General features: G+C 37.3%; 1 protein-coding gene across 2 annotated transcripts; it reads right to left on the reverse strand.

Moving 5' to 3' along the window:
- Nucleotides 1-98: 98 nt before the first annotated feature.
- On the reverse strand, nucleotides 99-6,193 carry LOC129417958 (protein FAM161A). Of its 2 annotated transcripts, none has more exons than XM_055172860.2 (4): nucleotides 5,857-6,193; nucleotides 3,303-3,604; nucleotides 1,086-1,167; nucleotides 99-988 (listed from the first exon to the last, which is right to left on the reverse strand). In XM_055172860.2, the coding sequence occupies exons 1-4, from the start codon at nucleotides 5,965-5,967 to the stop codon at nucleotides 113-115; spliced, it is 1,371 nt and encodes a 456-aa protein (XP_055028835.2). In that variant the 5' UTR covers nucleotides 5,968-6,193; the 3' UTR covers nucleotides 99-112. The 2 variants fall into 2 exon arrangements, with proteins under 2 accessions (XP_055028835.2, XP_055028834.2); XM_055172859.2 differs by having other exon boundaries at nucleotides 99-991.
- Nucleotides 6,194-18,886: the final 12,693 nt, after the last annotated feature.

An 18,886-nucleotide genomic window follows, 5' to 3' on the forward strand; every position in this document is an offset into this window, starting at 1 on the left:
CTCATATCTGTTTCTATCACACAGTCTTTATTTATGCTGTATAGTGTGCTGGTTCTATATAGTGACTAATAATTTGTTTAATTAGTATAATCAGTATCTCTGACCACCATGCTTAAACACTGATGTAGTCGCTTTTGCAGGTGTGTGAAAGCTCTTGGCTGTGACAAAAGCTGGCCCTGCGTAGTGGATGAATATAGGACCAATCTCTCTCTCTGTTCCTCTTTCTCTCCATTTCTTCCTCGACCTGCAGTATACCCTTGGTCTTCCATTTCCAAAAGCTACTGCCGGAAAATTCATTGGCATACTTTTTCTCATCCTCTTCTCCCTCGTGCTGCATGTCCTCCAGGATGTTAGGGGGCAGCAATGAGCATTTACGAATATGTCGCTCTCTTGTGTGCAAATTGTCTGCCCCGTACCTGTTTGGAGAACTGGGCATATATAGATATTTCGGCACCGGTTTGGCCTTGAACACCTTCCGCTCTTCTTTGGCTGTCAGGTTGTTTATTTTATCTGCTAGTTTTTTCTCTCTTTTCTTTTGCTCTCTTTCTATAAAGCTAAATGGTTTTTGGGGAGGGGCGCGGTGTTGGATACCTCGTTGGTGGTGACCTTGATCTTTCAGATCGCTTTGATTCTTTTGCCGCTGATGCTTATTCAGCCGTTTACCAATGATGTCATAGAGAGGCATGTGAGTGGAGGTGGGGGCCGGCCTAGCTCGAAACCTCTTGCCGCATTCTTTCAGCTCATTTAGCTCTTTCCTCAACCTCTCATTTTCTAGCTCCATCTCGGAGCGAGTTTTCAGATTGCGGCGTTTACGTTCCTCCTCGCGAAGCATCATGTGAAACGGCTTGGGAATGGTTATTTTAGAGTGCTGTCTCAGGCCGTCTGGTGCCTCGCGGGTGCTCTCCTTCACCTGATTGGATGCATTTGGAGATGAGTTCTGTTGAGAGCGGCATGACTTCCTTAGCTCCTCAAATGAGTTCTGCCGACTCTGCTGAGAAAAGGTTCATGAATTGTATATTAAAAATGTATACTACGTTATACTACACATTCTTGTATTCTTCTGATACACATAAGGTCGTACTGACCTTTAAATTAAGATTTGAGATGCAGCTCTTCGGACGGATTGCTGACACCTTGCTGCCAACCTGCATGAGTTCCAGCTGCTCACTATGGCAAGAAGTCAAAGATCAGGCATCTTAGGATGTCTTATCTTAATTCAACGAATAAAGCATAAGAAGAACCTACAATAAACCTACTTTAAAAATAAATCATCACCTTTCCTGTTTAAATTATTTGTATATTTTAAAAATGCATCTAAGAAAAAACATAAATGTTATAAATTAGGGCTGTCAAAAGATTAATCGCGATTAATCGCATACAAAATAAAAGTTTTTTGCATAATTTATGTGTGTGCACTGTGTGTAATTGTTTTATATATAAAAATACACACACGTTAATGTTTGTATTTGAGAGACATTTACATGTACACTCACCTAAAGGATTATTAGGAACACCTGTACAATTTCTCATTAATGCAATTATCTAATCAACCAATCACATGGCAGTTGCTTCAATGCATTTAGGGCGTGGTCCTGGTCAAGACAATCTCCTGAACTCCAAACTGAATGTCAGAATGGGAAAGAAAGGTGATTTAAGCAATTTTGAGCATGGCATGGTTGTTGGTGCCAGATGAGCCGGTCTGAGTATTTCAAAATCTGCTCAGTTACTGGTATTTTTACGCACAAGCATTTCTAGGGTTTACAAAGAATGGTGTGAAACGGGAAAAATCAGTATGTGGCAGTCTTCTTGTGGGCGAAAATGCCTTGTTGATGCTAGAGGTCAGAAGCGAATTGGCCGACTGATTCAAGCTGATAGAAGAGCAACTTTGACTGAAATAACCACTTGTTACAAATGAGGTATGCAGCAAAGCATTTGTGAAGCCACAACACGCACAATCTTGAGGCGGATGGGCAACAACAGCAGAAGACCCCACCGTGTACCACTCATCTCCACTACAAAAAGGGAAAAAGGCTACAATTTGCACGAGCTCACCAAAATTGGACAGTTGAAGACTGGAAATGTTGCCTGGTGTGATGAGTCTCAATTTCTGTTGAGACATTCAGATGGGAGAGTCAGAATTTGGCGTAAACAGAATGAGAACATGGATCCATCATGCCTTGTTACCACTGTGCTGGCTGCTGGTGGTGGTGTAATGATGTGGGGGATGTTTTCTTGGCACACTTTAGGCCCTTTAGTGCCAATTGGGCATAGTTTAAATGCCACGGCTTACCTGAGTATTGTTTCTGACCATGTCCATCCCTTTATGACCACCATGTACCCATCCTCTGATGGCTACTTCCAGCAGGATAATGGACCATGTCACAATCTCGAATCATTTCAAGTTGGTTTCTTGAACATGACAATGAGTTCACTGTACTAAAATGGCCCCCACAGTCACCAGATCTCAACCCAATAGAGCATCTTTGGGATGTGGTGAAACGGGAGCTTCGTGCTCTGGATGTGTGTCCCACAAATCTCCATCAACTGCAAGATGCTATCCTATCAATATGGGCCAACATTTCTAAGGAATGCTTTTAGCACCTTGTTGAATCAATGCCATGTAGAATTAAGGCAGTTCTGAAGGCGAAAGGGAGTCAAACAGTATTAGTATGGTGTTCCTAATAATCCTTTAGGTGAGTGTATATTTATATATATATTTTTATATATTTTATATTATAACTATAAATAAAAATATACCTAAATTAATTTTTTCTTAAATTCATACATGTATGTGTGTATTTGTATATACATAATATATACACACGCATATATTATGCAAACACAAACTTTTGTTTTGTATGTGATTGGTCGCGATTGATCTTTTGACAGCCCTATTATAAATATATCAAAATGTCTAAAAAAATGTTTTAGTTCACCTAAAAAAATTATTCTGTCATTGTTTACTCACTTTGATGTTGTTCCAAATGTGTATGCTTTTATTTATACAATGGAGGACAATAACATTTGGTATGTTTGGCCCACAAATATGGATTGCTGTTTTGATCCATTTTTGCACTTGAAACTCAGTAGTCACCATTCACATTCATTTTCCAGACAGCAGTATTTTTCATAAAGCAGTGTGAACATCCAGACCCAAATCTTTTTTTCTTTTAGTACACAAATAAAAATCATATGGATTTGAAAAGATTTAGATGATGAGTGAGTAATGACAAAAGTTTCAAATATTAGGTGAACTATCCCTTTAAAGTCCGATTTGGTATATTTTACAGTTAAGCACAGACCTCTCTGTTTCTTCCTCATGTTCTTTGCTATTGCTCAGCTGTCTCTCTTTTCGACTGGAAACAAACTGTCTTTTCTTCACGCCAGGTGTTTTCTCGTTCAGATACAGTGTTTCCAGTCCAGCTATATTTCTTATGTGTTCTCTCTTGAGTTCATCTAGTTTGGTGTAATATTCCTGGTTGGACAAGATTTGTCTCTGCAGATGAGGGACTGCACATGACTGGCCGCAGTCGGGATCAGAGAGAGTACTAAAGTCACACATACCCTGTGTTGTATTCTTACAGTCAGACTGCTGCTCACACTGCTGAGAGACAGAAACAAATCTCTTAATCTTGTCTCTTAAATTAAGACAAGTTGAATTTTTTTTTTATTACTTTCATTTGTAACACCCAAAAATGTCAATTTTTCAACTTAAGTATTTCACTTAAAGTGTTACCAATTAAAGTAATTAGTAATTGAAGTTAATCCAGCTTTAACTTTACAGTACAGTATTTGTTTTTCCAGAGAATTGAACACACAACATTGTAAAACTTAAAAAGTTGAGTAAACTTAAAGGGCCCCTAACCTAGGTGTTTCCATCAATATAGTCTCTGGTATACCCAAAATGTATGTTTCAGCTCAAAATAAACCACAGATCTTTCATTACACAACGATGAACATGGCCATTGTGGCTGCAATGAAAAAAGAGCTGTTTTTGTGTGTTTCTTTAAATAAAAAGAAAGCTTCTGTTCCCATTCCCGTATGCAAAGTAGGGGGTAGAGCGCATACACGTGTGCTTTGGACTACATAAAAACATGTGACTCTGGCAGAATATGGAACTATAAGCTCATAAGGCGTTATATGGACTACAGACAGGCACGGGAACTTGACTGTCAATTTCGTCACCGCCCCTTTTTTGGGGAAAACAAACTAGAATTCCACACATCCGACAGGCATAAATAACTTAAGAAATCACTCGGATTGAACATGTCGGGTTGTTATAGTGTCCACCCTGCCCACCATGGAGCGAGGGATGCATCAGCAGATTTACTTTGGTCAGGTTGAAGGCGTGTCCCTTTCATTCTCCCAGCATCAAATTTGTGTAACAACGCTACCCAGTGGCCAGAAGTGTCTTATCCGGACATTTACTCGTACCTCATTGAGTCAACAGGGAAGCCAGTGAATGATTTAACTTCATATTTGAAAGTTACTTCGTATTTATATCTTTATATTTAGAGTACTGTGTGAACTTTTCCATCCATCCAGCCATACAACTAACTGGCTTAGCGATATTTCCAGCAATCACTGGGTAGCGTAGTTACACAAATTTGACACTTTGAAAGGGACATGTTTTGAAATTGACCAAATTATTTGTTGATGTAACTTTCGCCCTCTATGACAGGCATGATGGACATATAATAACTTGACATGTTTAATCTAAATGATTTCTTAAGTTATTTACACCTGCCGGCTGTGTACGAACGTTGCTTTGTTCCGCTATTTTGTATGGAAGTCTATGGAAAGTCTAGTTTGTTTTCCCCCAAAAGTGGGCATGAACCTGTTCAGAGACATTCTATGACATAATTTTTAGAAGGATCTCTTGACAGAAATGCAAAATAATATACAAAACTAAATTATCTGGGGTGTATAAAGACCTTTCGTAATGAACAGTTATGTGTTCATTGCCTTAGAATGAGATGTTTTATCTACATAAACAGAAGGTCCCCTTACATGGAAGCCGCCATTTTGGGCAGTCATGTTTCTACAGAAGCCCTTTAAAGACAAACTTTCTTACTAAGTTGTTTCCAACAATGACATGTTTGTCCAGTGACGCCTATCATAGCTTCTCTATGTGTTTCAGAAGCAAGAGGTGAGCAGTGGACTGAGCCGTTGGTTGCAATTCACAACCTCACCACTAGATGCTGCTAAAATTTACTTACAATTTTAAGTTCAGTAAAATTCAGTAAACAGAAAGTTACATAAACTAAGATTTTAATTTATGGGTCCAAAATGAAAAAATAACAACATTTGAAATGTTCATCATCAATTGCATTAACAATCCCATAGTAGGGCAACTCTTAAGACAAAAATGTCATCATACTTAATACCTTTAACTAATCCAGTGCTAGCTATTTTATTAACAAACTTAGAGCTTTTAGTTCACTCAGCTTGAAATATTAAGCTTGCTATACTAATTGTTTTATAATAATTGTTTAATAATTAAAATTTTAGTGCTGCAAATGCAATACTCTGCCAATTGAGCTATGGAAACACTGCAGAGCCCTGTAATATTTGACTGTCTGTATCACTTGCCTGCGCATTACAGTCTGTGTTTCATACTTGGGTATCTTTTGAAATTTTTGGAGACTTGTTTGTTTTTGAATAAACATAATTTCCAGCCATATTGTGTCTAAAACATAAGCTGACATTAAACACAAACTAAGTTTATTAATACCAGTATCTCAAGATTATTACAATCAATTTTAGAGCACATGATCTTTATTATCAAAGGTGAATTTAAAAATGATGCCGATTGGTCAATTTGGCAAAACTTAGCATAAAGAAGAAGATAATTACCTCTGTGTGGTGAACAATATCAGTCAAAGAGCATGAATAATCCTTCTCCTCCCCAAACAAAGCTTGCAGTTCACTCGGCTGCAACATCTCAGCACGCAGTATTGGGGTCATGCTAAGATGGTTTATTCGTCTCCGATATACAGTGGCTTTATAATAATATAAGTTCTTGAAATTCTTGAAATTCTTTCTTCTAGTGATATTATAGTTGTCTTGCACTGCCACCTTAGTCTTTCGAGGCTTTGTTAAATCGTGATTTCTCACCTCACACACAGATGCTCAAATGTCCCTTTATCCTTGTAAGCAGTGTGGAGCAATGAAGGGTCACAAATAAAGCCTGTTCACCATATGTCCCATATATTCTTTAAACCCTGATTTAAACCTTAAGATGTGATTTAAAGTGAACTGTTCCATTCCAACTCAAATGAGATTTGCAGATTAACAACACCATTTGTTACACTGTACAGTCCAGGATTATCGAAAGGCATTTGGAGAGGTCTTCTTACACAGTTGTCTGATCAACCTGCAAAGAGCTTTCACAGTTGTAATTTCTATGTAACAGCAAAATCTATATATACACCATGAATGTTACTTTAACATAGATTTTGCATTGATTGGTGTCAGTAATGTGCGAGAGACAAATGTATGGCTGACCTGGTTTGGTGGTTAAAGTACTGGGCTGGCAAAGAAATGTTGCAAGTTTGATTTACAACAACTGAAACCACAACAACTGAAACTTTGAGTTGGGTATTTCTTAAGGATAACAGTCATTGTCTTGAAAGCTTTTGTCTAACTTATTAAGAAAAACTATCTACCATTTGAGTAAGTGTAACATGTTTGTTTGTGCTTCTGTGTAAGTGTGTTAAGATCTGTGCTTGCTTACGTGTTAAAGGTTAATCCGTTTATTGCATTGGAACCTGTATTCAGACTCATCTAACACGGTGGTTTTCAAACTGGGGGCCGGGGCATGACATTTTATGAAATAAATAAATTTATTATGAATTCTGTTTAATTAAACCTAAAAAAAATAAGGCTACTAACCAAAAGCACTACTTTTTTGTATAATTTAATGGTTTTTTTTTATTAAAATGTTGAGTTTTAGAACAGTTTTTTTGTCACAAATTGTCTTTGGGGGGCTGCAAAGGAATGCACGGTACACAAGGGGGGGGCCGGACGCTGAAAAAGTTTGGGAACCACTGACCTAACAGACACCTGACAGTCCAATTTGCTACCACAAATAAAATTAAAGGTGGATTTCCAGATTGTCAGCATCATGCAAAGATTACAAATACTAATGACAGAAAACAATTAAGTTGTTTTTATGTTTTTACACTGCTGAAAAAACAGCATGGACCAGCATGGGAATGATGCTGGTTTCTGCTGTTTTTTTCCAGCAGTGTAAAAACAAATTAATTGTTTTCTGTCGTTGTCACCAGCATACCAGCACCAAGACACAACATATGCTGGTCTTGCTGGTACGCTGTTTTTTCAGCAGGGTGTATAGAGTTTTCATTTTGTCCATAAGAGGGCGATGTTGCATTTAAATATTTGCACTGTGGTCACAAAGAGCACTAAACCAGAGGACAACATTAATCATGAATACGAGGTCCTGTTAGGGCTAAGTACAAAGTACATCTTGTAAATGAACAGAAAGGCTCAGTAAAATGGGGAACTTAACTATAAATCGGTCATATTATTACAGGAACCTTGTCTCATTTTTTAATCTCACTGCAGGCCAGCAACGAAATGAGAAGCGGCTAAAGCAAAGCCAACACACACATTACATAGTCATGTGAATTTCAATGTTGTAATAAAATTCGTATTTTTTCTTCCTGTTTTTTTTTGGGGGGGGGGGGGTAATGTGTCATATCGCACGCATATATGTGACAAGCGATCACAAGTTCCTCAGGCCTCACACAGTTGCATGAAAAAGATGAGGTCATGCAAGTCAGAGGACATTAGTCAATCATTTGCCAGACACCTAACATGAGGTCAGCTATGAATAACTGTGTTACAGAAAACGCTGATAGGGTCGCACTGCTAAAAGCATGTGGACCCAAATAAGCAACTACAGCAAACACTTCACAAAAACATCCCAAGGTCTGCTGCCATAATAAGGCTGCAGCCCCCTTCTGACGTCAACTGGGTGGAGTGTAACTCGGTGAGATGTTCTTACTTTGAGCATGAAAGAGGCCTGTGTTCAGCAAACCTACAGTTTGTGTAAACAAAGCCTGATTCCAGCAGCCAAACATTTATGAATGTGTAGGTACCGTTCATTTAAGTGTGAAAGTGTCAAAACAAAGTGAAGATCTGGTCTGTGAGTGTGTGAGTTTATAAAATATAGTACTGCATTTCCCCATGCATTACCACAAAAGAGCACACGCACGCAAACACTGTTGGAGCTTGTGTTGCATGCATGAGGTTTAAAAGATGTCTTCTTCCTGTTCTGCCTAAAACCTCATCAAGGTCAGAAGTACAGGAATCCTGCAAGTACTTACAGAAAGTGAGAGAACAGGTATAGTTGCCTATTAAGGTATTGCCAATTAAAAGCTGTTACAACAATGAAAGCTAAAAAGTTATTTATATAGCACTTCTCATTAAATAAGTTTACTTTTGTTGTCTGTGGTTTGGTCATTCACCACTGCAGAAGTGTGACTCACTGCATTTCATACGAAGCAAACTTTAAATGCAAAAGCATGCCACGTCCAAGCTTTGCATTATATATGTACACACACACACACACACACACACACACACACACACACACACACACACACACACACACACACACACACACACACACACACACACACACACACACACACACACACACACACACACATACACATCAAACACAGACGGAGGGCAGTACGTACCTATTTTACAAGGTAAATAGTTTGAATTCATATGATCTCATTTGTACGTTCAGTATCTCCTTTGACTCCTGTGACCTTCAGGTTAGGGGTGGGGTTTTATTTGTGCTTTTTCCCTAAATGTACGTTTTTGTATTATTTACATCATACATATTCATTTGAGATTGTCACAATGTAAAATAAGTTTTTCCAAGAGGTTGTGAGATCATATACAATGATGTTACATAGTTGACATCTTATTTTATGGTGACAGAAAACTTTTTGTTTTGTTTCTCTGAGAAGCTTACTTCATTTTCTGGATTTAATCGGTGTCTTTCTTGAACATTTTCATGCTGCTTCATTATTTTGACATAAACTAATATTCTAAGAAATGAAAGCAAACTTCAAACTTTCCCGATTCATTGCAAGGAAACTTTTCAGAGATTTCCACACACTGTTAGACCTTCGAGTGTGTGTTTATCCTATAAATAGGGTCTTGCATTGCTTTCTGGGTAACTTGCAGACCAAGCTTTTTTTGAGACCAAATGCAGACAACAAACAAGTCTTGTTGACTTATAGTTAAGCTGGAGAGAGAGTTCTGTAAACTACTGTATTGCTCTCTTCCCCCTCTGTTTCTTTCTTGTGTCTCTGGAACTTTAATCCTAAGAATTTTCTCAGACATGTGTTTATTTACCAGGGAGTAGTTAAAGGGTCCGTATTTATGTATCATTTTTCCATTCCATTGTAAAGATTGAGAGCAGAGACGCAAAGCAGAGAGGAGATGCTGTAGACATGCTTGTTGAAACTCGTTGTTAGCCATTAGAACATCATTGTTTCGTGCTCTTTAGGGAATTCGGTGCAGAATTTCCTGTGTGCTGATTGTTGGCTTTCCATATGAGGATATTTTGGGAATGCTCTGTTTATTTAAAAGTCAGATGTTTGATTGTTTTGCCTCATCAAACATGTGATCTAGATCTTGTGTTCAGATCTTGTGCTGGTCATAAAAGAAGTTTGAATAGTCTTCTTTTTTAATGGCCTAATTTCCCAGAGGAACATTTCATATATAGCTCACGACACGAGACATAGCAAAGTTTCTATTTATGTATAATTCATCAGCTTTGCCAAGTCGTTTCTCGTTTGGAATTAAAAAGAGGATCAGTTGATGCAATTAGTTTGTTGACATACAATTGCATTTAAACTAATTTAAAAATGACAGAAGTTTGACATTGTTAAGATCTCATATGATACAAGCAAAGGAAGAGGAAACAAATATCTCCATTAGATGTCACACTCTCAGAAAAATAGGTACAAAAGTTGTTACCGTGGTGGTATCTTTTCAATAAGTACAATTTTGTACCTTATAGGTGAATCTTGGTACCTTAAAGGTACATATCTTTACTAAAATGGTGGACCTTTTTAAAAGGTACCATCCCAGTGCCACATTTTTTTATAAAGTTATATTTTTTGGCCATTTTTGCCTTTATTTTCATATAGGAATTAGAAGAGGATAGGGAGGAGAGAGGGGTATGGGATCAGCAAATGACCACGAGCTGGGAATCGAACTCAGGTCACTGAAAGTGCGAAAGCACCACATGTCGGAGCGCTACCCACTACACCATCGGCTTCGACCCCAGTGCCAACTTGTGTACATTTTTTCTGTGAATGTTGAGTGTAGAGGATAGCCAATGAAATCACACTGCAAAAAATGATTTTCTTACTTAGTATTTTTGTCTTGTTTTCATTAAAAATATCAAAATAATCTTAAATTATAAAGGAACACCCCACTTTTTTCGAAAATATACTAATTTTCCAGCTCCCCTAGAGTTAAACATTTGATTTTTACCATTTTGGAATCCATGCAGCCAATCTCTGGGTCTGGCGGTACCACATTTAGCATAGCTTAGCATAATCCATTGAATCTGATTAGACCATTAGCATCATGCTCAAAAATAACCAGAGTTTCGATATTTTTCCTACTTAAAACTTGACTCTTCTGTAGCCACATCGTGTACCAAGACCGACAGAAAATTAAAAGTTGCGATTTTCTAGGTAGATATGGCTAGGAACTATACTCTCATTCTGGCATCATAATCAAGGACTTTGCTGCTGTAACATAGCTGTAGGAGGCGCAATGATATTACGAAGTGCCTGAAAATAGTCCCCTGCCAATGAGTACGTTTACATGCAGCGAATAAGCGGATAACTATCAAAAATCTGCTTATTATACAAAAAATTCATGCGTTTACATGTAAATCAATAAACCGGCTATGCAGACGACTACGTTTACATGAGACTTGGAGATTTGAGGTTTCTCGCAGGTAGTGACATCATCACCTGTAGTACATAACAGTTGATCAAAAAACCGATGGTATATCTGTCGTAAGCTATATTGTTTTTCTCTCTTTTCGTGTCTCCAGAACCTGTAAATATAACATCAGTTTTTATTTTCGCAGTTTCTCTGCCAACTGCGTTACTTTGCACTTACTTCTGCGTCTGACGTTTATCTTTCACATCCGGAGACATGCGCACATGGACAAAACCGTGAGAAAGCCGGTTAAGGTGTTTACATGCCACACGAAATCGGGGTAATGAGCAAAAAACTACCTGTTGCTTACGCCGTTTATGGGCTTTTCCCGATTAAAGAAAACCGTTTTACGCGTTTACATGACCCCACGTGTTATCAGTTTATTAAGCATAATCGGCATAAGACTGTGCATGTAAACGCACTCATTGAAAGTGACTATTATTTTCGGCTGCTGCGTAATATCATTGCGCCTCCTACAGCCATGTTACAGCAGCAAAGTCCTTGATTATTACGCCAGAATGAGAGTATAGTTCTTAGCAATTTTGGCCTAGAAAATCGCAACTTTTAATTTTCTGAGGGCTGTAGTACAAACCGGCCGTTCGCAGTAGGCTTTGAAAAAGGACTTGAAAGAACGTGACCTTTAACAGCCATCATGTTCTTTTGAATACAGGTATTATTCAAGAGTGCTGTTGACCTTCAACAACCTTTGTTTCACATGATAATTTAATCATTGAGTGAGATGAAAGTAAACTGATTTGGCTTTTTGTCCATCGTGGAAAATGACAAGGACGCAAGACTCGAATTAAGCAATGAAATCCACACCGGATAACCGAATTACTGAATGAATAGAAATAAAAGAAGAGCAGACAGGTGTGGGGTAAACAGTCTCTATATAAATTTGCATTGGGATTGATAATGAACTTGCATTACACTCTAAAACATGCTGGGATATTTTTAACCTAGCGTTGGGTCAAAAAGGGACGAACCCAACACTGTTCCCTTTAAGAACAGTTGGTACTCTGTACTAGAGAAAACTATACATGCACACTTGCATTCTATGCCTGGGCTGAAATACAAGCTGTTTATTACTTCATACAGAGGCATTGAGGCCTAGTGGTTTGATGTTACAAAAGACAATGAGGTCTATTTGGGGTCAGAGAATGGATACATCCTCAACCAACCTGTAAAAAAGAGAAGCGGAAGGAATACAAGAAAAAGCTACTCTGTCTAGATGAAGGATCAAAGGTTGCCAGATTGCATGTTCAGGTGGAAGTTAAAGGAACTTCAGGGTTTCTAAAATCTCCTGACCTAAATGTCATTGTGTTCTTATCAAGCTACATGTCAGGCTCCTCCATGGATAGTGTTTTGTTTATAGCTTTTAATGGAAGGCATCTGTTATATGGCAAAAGACTAAGATGCACAAACTGAATTATTATATTTTTGCAGTGTCTGTCTTCTTGCCAAATGAAAATATTATTGCTACAAGCATGGTTCATGTAATTTAATTGTTCTCATCTGCTAATTAGATCTCTTTCTGATCTCTTGCACTGTCTCATCTTTTCATCCTCCTCTACGGTGCCATAATATGATCATTATGTTGTCATGGCAACACTGACAGTAAGATAAAACTGGGTGCTGGGAGCGATGCATTATTGATCAGTGCTAATAAGTGAAAGGTGTGGCAGATTGTGTGGAGGGACTCAAAATCTTGGTAATCTGACCCACCACCCCGTTGTCTGTTTGTGTGTACAGGTACGTAGTACAAAAAACTCATAATAATAAGTCAGCAAGTTTGAATAAGGGTTAGATTTAGATGATAAAAATTGTGAAAGCCTGGTATAAAAACTATGGAAATCAAATGTAGTACATATGTGTGTGCTTGGGCGTGTGTTGCCTCCAGGAACAGTACACACAAATAAGGTAAACAAATCAACTCAAAGTACTTGACAGTTGTCAGAAACAGGCCTTTTTTGTGCATAAAACAAATTCGGCTACAAATGGTCACTTTTTTTGGTCACCACTATATGTTGTATTTTTGAAGCTAGTCCCCAGCATTTAAAAATGGTTGTGTATAGAGCTAGAAAATTAATTTAGATAGGACTAAAATAATTTGTTTTGAAAAATGTAAGGCATTTAAAATAATATTGACTTTTGATAACAGACGTGACAATGCTGGTTTACCAGTTTGACCAGCACCAAACCAGAATAAGACATCCTGGAATGTAAACTTATCCCAGATGGTCTTTTCCTGTATTCATTTGGAAATAAAGGTAATTACTTAACTTAAAACACTTTAAAGTTCCCGTTCTTTCAGTGTTTTTGAAGCTTTGATTGTGTTTACAGTGTGCAATATAATAGGGTGACCATACGTGCCATTCTTCCCGAACGCGTCCTGTCCAGGATTTCAGTGCGCCTTCTGGAAGTCGTATTTGTCGACCGTATACGTTATAGAGGATTATTATTATTATTATTACAAAAAAGTAAGTGTTACATTTTAAGGTAAGAATGAAACTACGTTTGTATGTCTTATGTTTTTAACTGAATGGTGTATGCGATCAACAAATACGACTTCCGGTAGACGCACCAAAATCCTGGACAGGACGCGTCCGGGAAGAATGGCACGTATAGTCACCCTACAATGTAACATGTGTTCATGTTTCACGTGTAAAAAAACGTGGTCTTTTTCACATAATTTCAGAGCCGGCCCAAGGCATAAGCGAACTAAGCAATTGCTTAGGGCCCCCAAGCCACCAGGGGGACCCCAAGACCACACAAAATGACATTTTGATATTTAATTTAATTATTATTAGTTTTTTTATATGAATGTCAGCGGTGAACCATTGTGGCAAATATATAATATAATAATATATTATTATACAAATCAATCAATCGTATTTGTGGCACCAACGGGCCCCCAAAAAAATTCTGCTTTGGGCCCCATAAAGGCTCTGCATAACTTACTTATCTGTATAGCGCTGTTTTCACTGTCCTAAAAACGGGCTGATGTCTTCCTTGTTCTATGAAGTCCCTCCTTCAGAAATACGTATCGAGTTCTGATTGTGTAGCTTGTTTAGTGTGTTGTGATTCGATAGCAGCTTAGCTTGTCATCAGCTTAGCTTCCGACTGACGTATTGCTGTGGGCGGAGTTTAGTAAAAAAACTGTTCTAGTGACGTCATTAAAGCAGGAAGTAGAGGGCTGTAGTCCAAAAGGGCCGTTTGCTGTAGGATTTGAAAGGCGAATTCTGTCTGGCAGTGAACTTTGAGCTTTATCATTTTACAGGTATTATCTATGCTATTATAGCAACATTACACACTAGGGTTAAAAAAATGGGATCAGAAAGAATGTGACCCTTAAAAAAATGATGTTGGACAAACACAGCAAGCAGCGAAGAACACACTGCCAAGATGATGAGTCTTATGTACCACAAAGACAACTAATGGAAGTTAAGCCTAATTGTGTGTGCTTAATCTCAATTAAAACACAACTCTCAAGTGCATAGAGAGCTAATAGTCTTGAATGGAAAAGATAGACGCCTTCTGGTCTGTGTATCTTTCTGCTTAAAAGGCTTTCATTGGCATCTATCCATAGAGAGGTCTGCATGCTTTAGGTGCAGGTAAACAAAACATAAACAACATGTTTATCAAGACGCAAAAGCGCCTTCTTGTAACAACGTTACATCATTCGTAAGGAAAGAACACAGTATCCATAGAAAATGCTGAAAGTGACATGGTGTAAAGTACATTCACTCCCTGTCCCTTGATCCGTTTCCGTGGTTCTGTCTCCCCTGGTTATGATGATTCCTTCCTTACCATCGCTATGGTTACAGGGTTTGTAAAAAACGTTAAGTATTCTACTGTACACAAGCAAAACCAACAGTATCTTAGTGCTTTTCAGGAGAGCCGCTCAAGAGCCCACGGAACAAAGCAATGATGGATTAAACAATTTAATGCTATATCAAAAATTCTAATGTTTGCAATGATCATTGATATAAAAAATACTAAATAAATAATTAAGTAGTGTTTTTTAACAAGAGAATTCAATTTAGATTTTTGTCAAAGAAGGCGACACTTGGAAACACACAAGGGTGACAATAAACTGTGAATATGCATACAATGTTAAAAAAAAATGCAGCATGAAGTTAAAACAACTTGGTTTGGCAAGTTTTGACCTGTGAATAGTTGACCTAATTTATAAAAACTAGTTGAAGTTGTTTAACTTGATTAAAAAAGATAAGTAGCATAAAAATATATATTGATTTGACAAAATATGTTGATTTGCTAAATTTTTTTACAGTGCGAGTATTTCCTTCCTATCTATTTCTATTTCCACAGAAATCAGTTGCAAACCCACAAAAGGGGAGTGGGGTTGGTTAGCAGAGGAAATGGTGCTAATGACACGTTCTCTAACAGCATACAAAAAAAATATAGGACTTTTGAAAGTCAAATGTGTTTGACAGTCAAATATGACCTGTCACTTTGCTAAAGTTGAAAATGTTTTCTGTTGATATAAATTTTTTTCCGATGTTTCTTAAGCTGAAATAAAACTTGTAATCTGCATTTTATGTTTTGACAATAAAAATAAACTTTTGAATAAAGAGATAATAAGTGCATTTCTTACATTTTGCTGTATTTGTATTTATCTTTATCTGTACTTATATTTAAATTATTATCCAAAAGTCAGTCAAATAGCTTTTATTTGTATGTGACTTTCCATAGTTTTACATATAAGCAGCTTTAAAGAAGATCACATTGTAATCGCAAAAGTCTTTGTTCAGTAAAATGTTCTTGCTTAGTGAGCAAAACAATGTCGATTGTGGCAAGTCACCAAAAACCCCATAAGATAAAGAGATAAACTTGATCTTAGCGAAGCATGAGAAAAATGTTTACATTTGCTATGGACATGTATGGATTAATAGGGGAAATTGAGCAGATGATAAATCCGCATTGACTGCTGTGATTTCATGTCCTTTGCCATTAAGCTGGACTTATTATATATTTGGTAAAATTATTACTCACTTCAAACCTCAAGCCGCTAATGTGTTCAATTCTTCAGTGAAAGCACAATTGCTTAAAGGGGAGTGTCTGAGTAACTGTGAAGATACATGCTTCGTGACAGGGACATATTTTGTTTGAAGATTTATGTATATGATATGGAGCCATCTAGTATAGTGCTTTATTTGTTTACTACATTATCGTGATCTGTGGTGAAAGCTAACACACGTCCGAACTCACGTAGGCCTAGGAGGGTTTCGAGAATAAAACATTGCATTATGAGGTTGTTACTGCTTTTTGTGGTCATTGCTTTACGGGACTGTCTGATTAATGACTGTTCTTTAGGATGTAAATGTCTAAATGTTATGTCCAGGGTCATGGTAAGGAACGCAACCGTCATTTGACATTTTACGCAATTGACATTTGACCTATAATGGTTTAATATTTTATTTATGTATGAAATGTTGCCATAATATTACTTTATTTTCAAAACAACAAGATGTTTTACATAATCACTGAAATTCCTTTCACATACCTCACATATACGTCAGAACTTTTTTTCTGATTTATAATGTTTTCTTTCTTGAATATCTTATTAAATGCTTTAGGAACAGTATTTACAACTGGGATTCAAATGGTTTATCTAGCGCTGTTAGGATTAGTGCAGCACCCCACATCATGGAGAACATGCTGAGAAATCTTAGTTAAATTTAATTCAATCCCAATGTAGGCTTCAGGTGATAGATCTGTGACAAGAAATTCCAGTCTTACAAGTACCATATACCCTTTAAATTATGCTTCTTCGCTGTAAAAACTTGTTTAGTCCTTAAATAGGCTTAATGTGTGTACCAGGAAACCAGTTTCTGAGAATAAACTCAATAAGATTAGAGCTGAAAGCATTCAGAAGGTCTGTTAGAAACTGAGTGACTTAAACATCCTCTCTGACCCTCTTTAATTAATCTAATCACACTAATAATACACTTGTCATCATTTTGCAATCACTTAATAATGGGGCATTCGGTACTCTTTGATCTATCTTAACTATGAATCATCGAAAACAGTACTGGAGTGTATCTTTTCAATCAGATAATCAATAAAGTTTTTTTTCACATAACAAAAGTGGTTTGTGTGTGTGTGTGTGTGTGTGTGTGTGTGTCTTGGTAAGTTTGTGGACAAAATTTTAAATAGTTTTTATTAAAAGAGTTTAAGAGTTTTGTTTTTAGGATGTTTGAGAAATGTTTTATTTTTTAATCTGTAGTAATCTTTATTTCCTCTCACACTTTTTCCCTTTTTAATCTAAGCCTGATTTCTCTCATACCCATGTGTATACCAAATTGTGTCACTCTTTGCATATGGGTCCAGGGTTTTATGGCTAGCATGCAAACATGGTGGAAAGGTTTCGAGTAATGACAGACAGGAGTCTGTCCTAAAATTACCTAAGTCTGTGATCCACAGCTATATGGAAATTTTCAAGAGTGTTAAATCTGAGTTAAGAGGGAAGGGTCTTCAGACGTGGACAAATGTTTAAACTCATTTGTGCATAAGAGTTGTGAATTGATAGATTTGGTTTACTGTCCATACTGTAAGACTGGGCTTGATGAGAAAAGTTAGGGTGGAGAAGGAATGCAACAACAGTTGTAGGAAAGAATGAGGTGGGGATTGTTTATACATCCCGTGCATTGTGATTGGTCCAATTATTTGAACATGCTCCTCCCAAACCTTTCTATTTAAAGGGATAGTTCACCCAAAAATAAAAAATGTCATCTTCGTTCCCCTTAACTGGTTCAAAACCTGTACGAGTTTCGTTGTTCTGTTGAACAGGAATAAAGATATTTTGATTTGTGTACAACAGATTCATTCAGGGTAAGTAAATGAGGACATCATTTTATTTTTTGAGTGAACCATACCTTTAAAGCTCAGCCTACTAATGTCTTCATTATTCTCAGTTCTACATAAAGTTTAACATACCGTAAAGCCCCACAAATCTGATGAGAACAAAGCCACAGAACAAATGAGGAAACCTCAGCTATTTCTGGCTAATGCCCATCACACACTTATCGTCCTTGAAATATTTACTTGTTTAAGTTAATATAAAACCAGCACACAGAATGTGCTAAATTAACTATGGACAATCTGTCCAGGTCAGCAAAAAATAAAAAATGAGATCCATTACCAAAGGCATTATTTATTTGTTCCACAATGAAGCACACAGAGTAGCCTACACTCTAAAAACAAACGGTGCTATATAGCACCAAAAGTGGTTCTTTGCTCGTAATCATAGAAGAACCGTTTTTAGTGCATATAGCACCGGTGAAGCACCTGTGTTGCACCTGTGTAGAACCAAATAGGGGCCATATAGCACCACACATGGTTCTATATAGCACTATATGGTTCTACACAGGTGCTTAACTGGTGCTTCACCGGTGCTATATGGCACTAAAAACGGTTCTTCTATGATTACGAGCAAAGAACCACTTTTGGTGCTATATAGCACCGTTTGTTTTTAGAGTGAATGCATAAGCCGGGTCTGACTTCATTGGTCTGTCAGAGTCAGCTTGGCAAAGAGAATCCTAAAGAATCTTGTGAAATTCAACACCAGTCTGTCAGTCCTGTTTCAGTTCATATTACAACAAAATAACAAAGCACTGAACAAACTAAAGAAGAGGAAACATGTAAATAAGTCAACTTAACTCAATACACACACACCTAACTGTCAGATCATTCTTTTACAAGTGGTGGGAGTAAATAATTTAGCAAAATGAAGTTTACCGTTTACACTGTCCTAACCCTATATAGGCTACCTAAAGCACTATATAGGCTACTCAGAAACAAGTCCACATCTTGTCACATTCTTCTAGTAAATAACACTCAAGTCAGTTTCCTC

Source organism: Misgurnus anguillicaudatus, chromosome 7 (genome assembly GCF_027580225.2).
Source record: "Misgurnus anguillicaudatus chromosome 7, ASM2758022v2, whole genome shotgun sequence".
In the NCBI taxonomy this organism is placed as follows: Eukaryota; Metazoa; Chordata; class Actinopteri; order Cypriniformes; family Cobitidae; genus Misgurnus; species Misgurnus anguillicaudatus.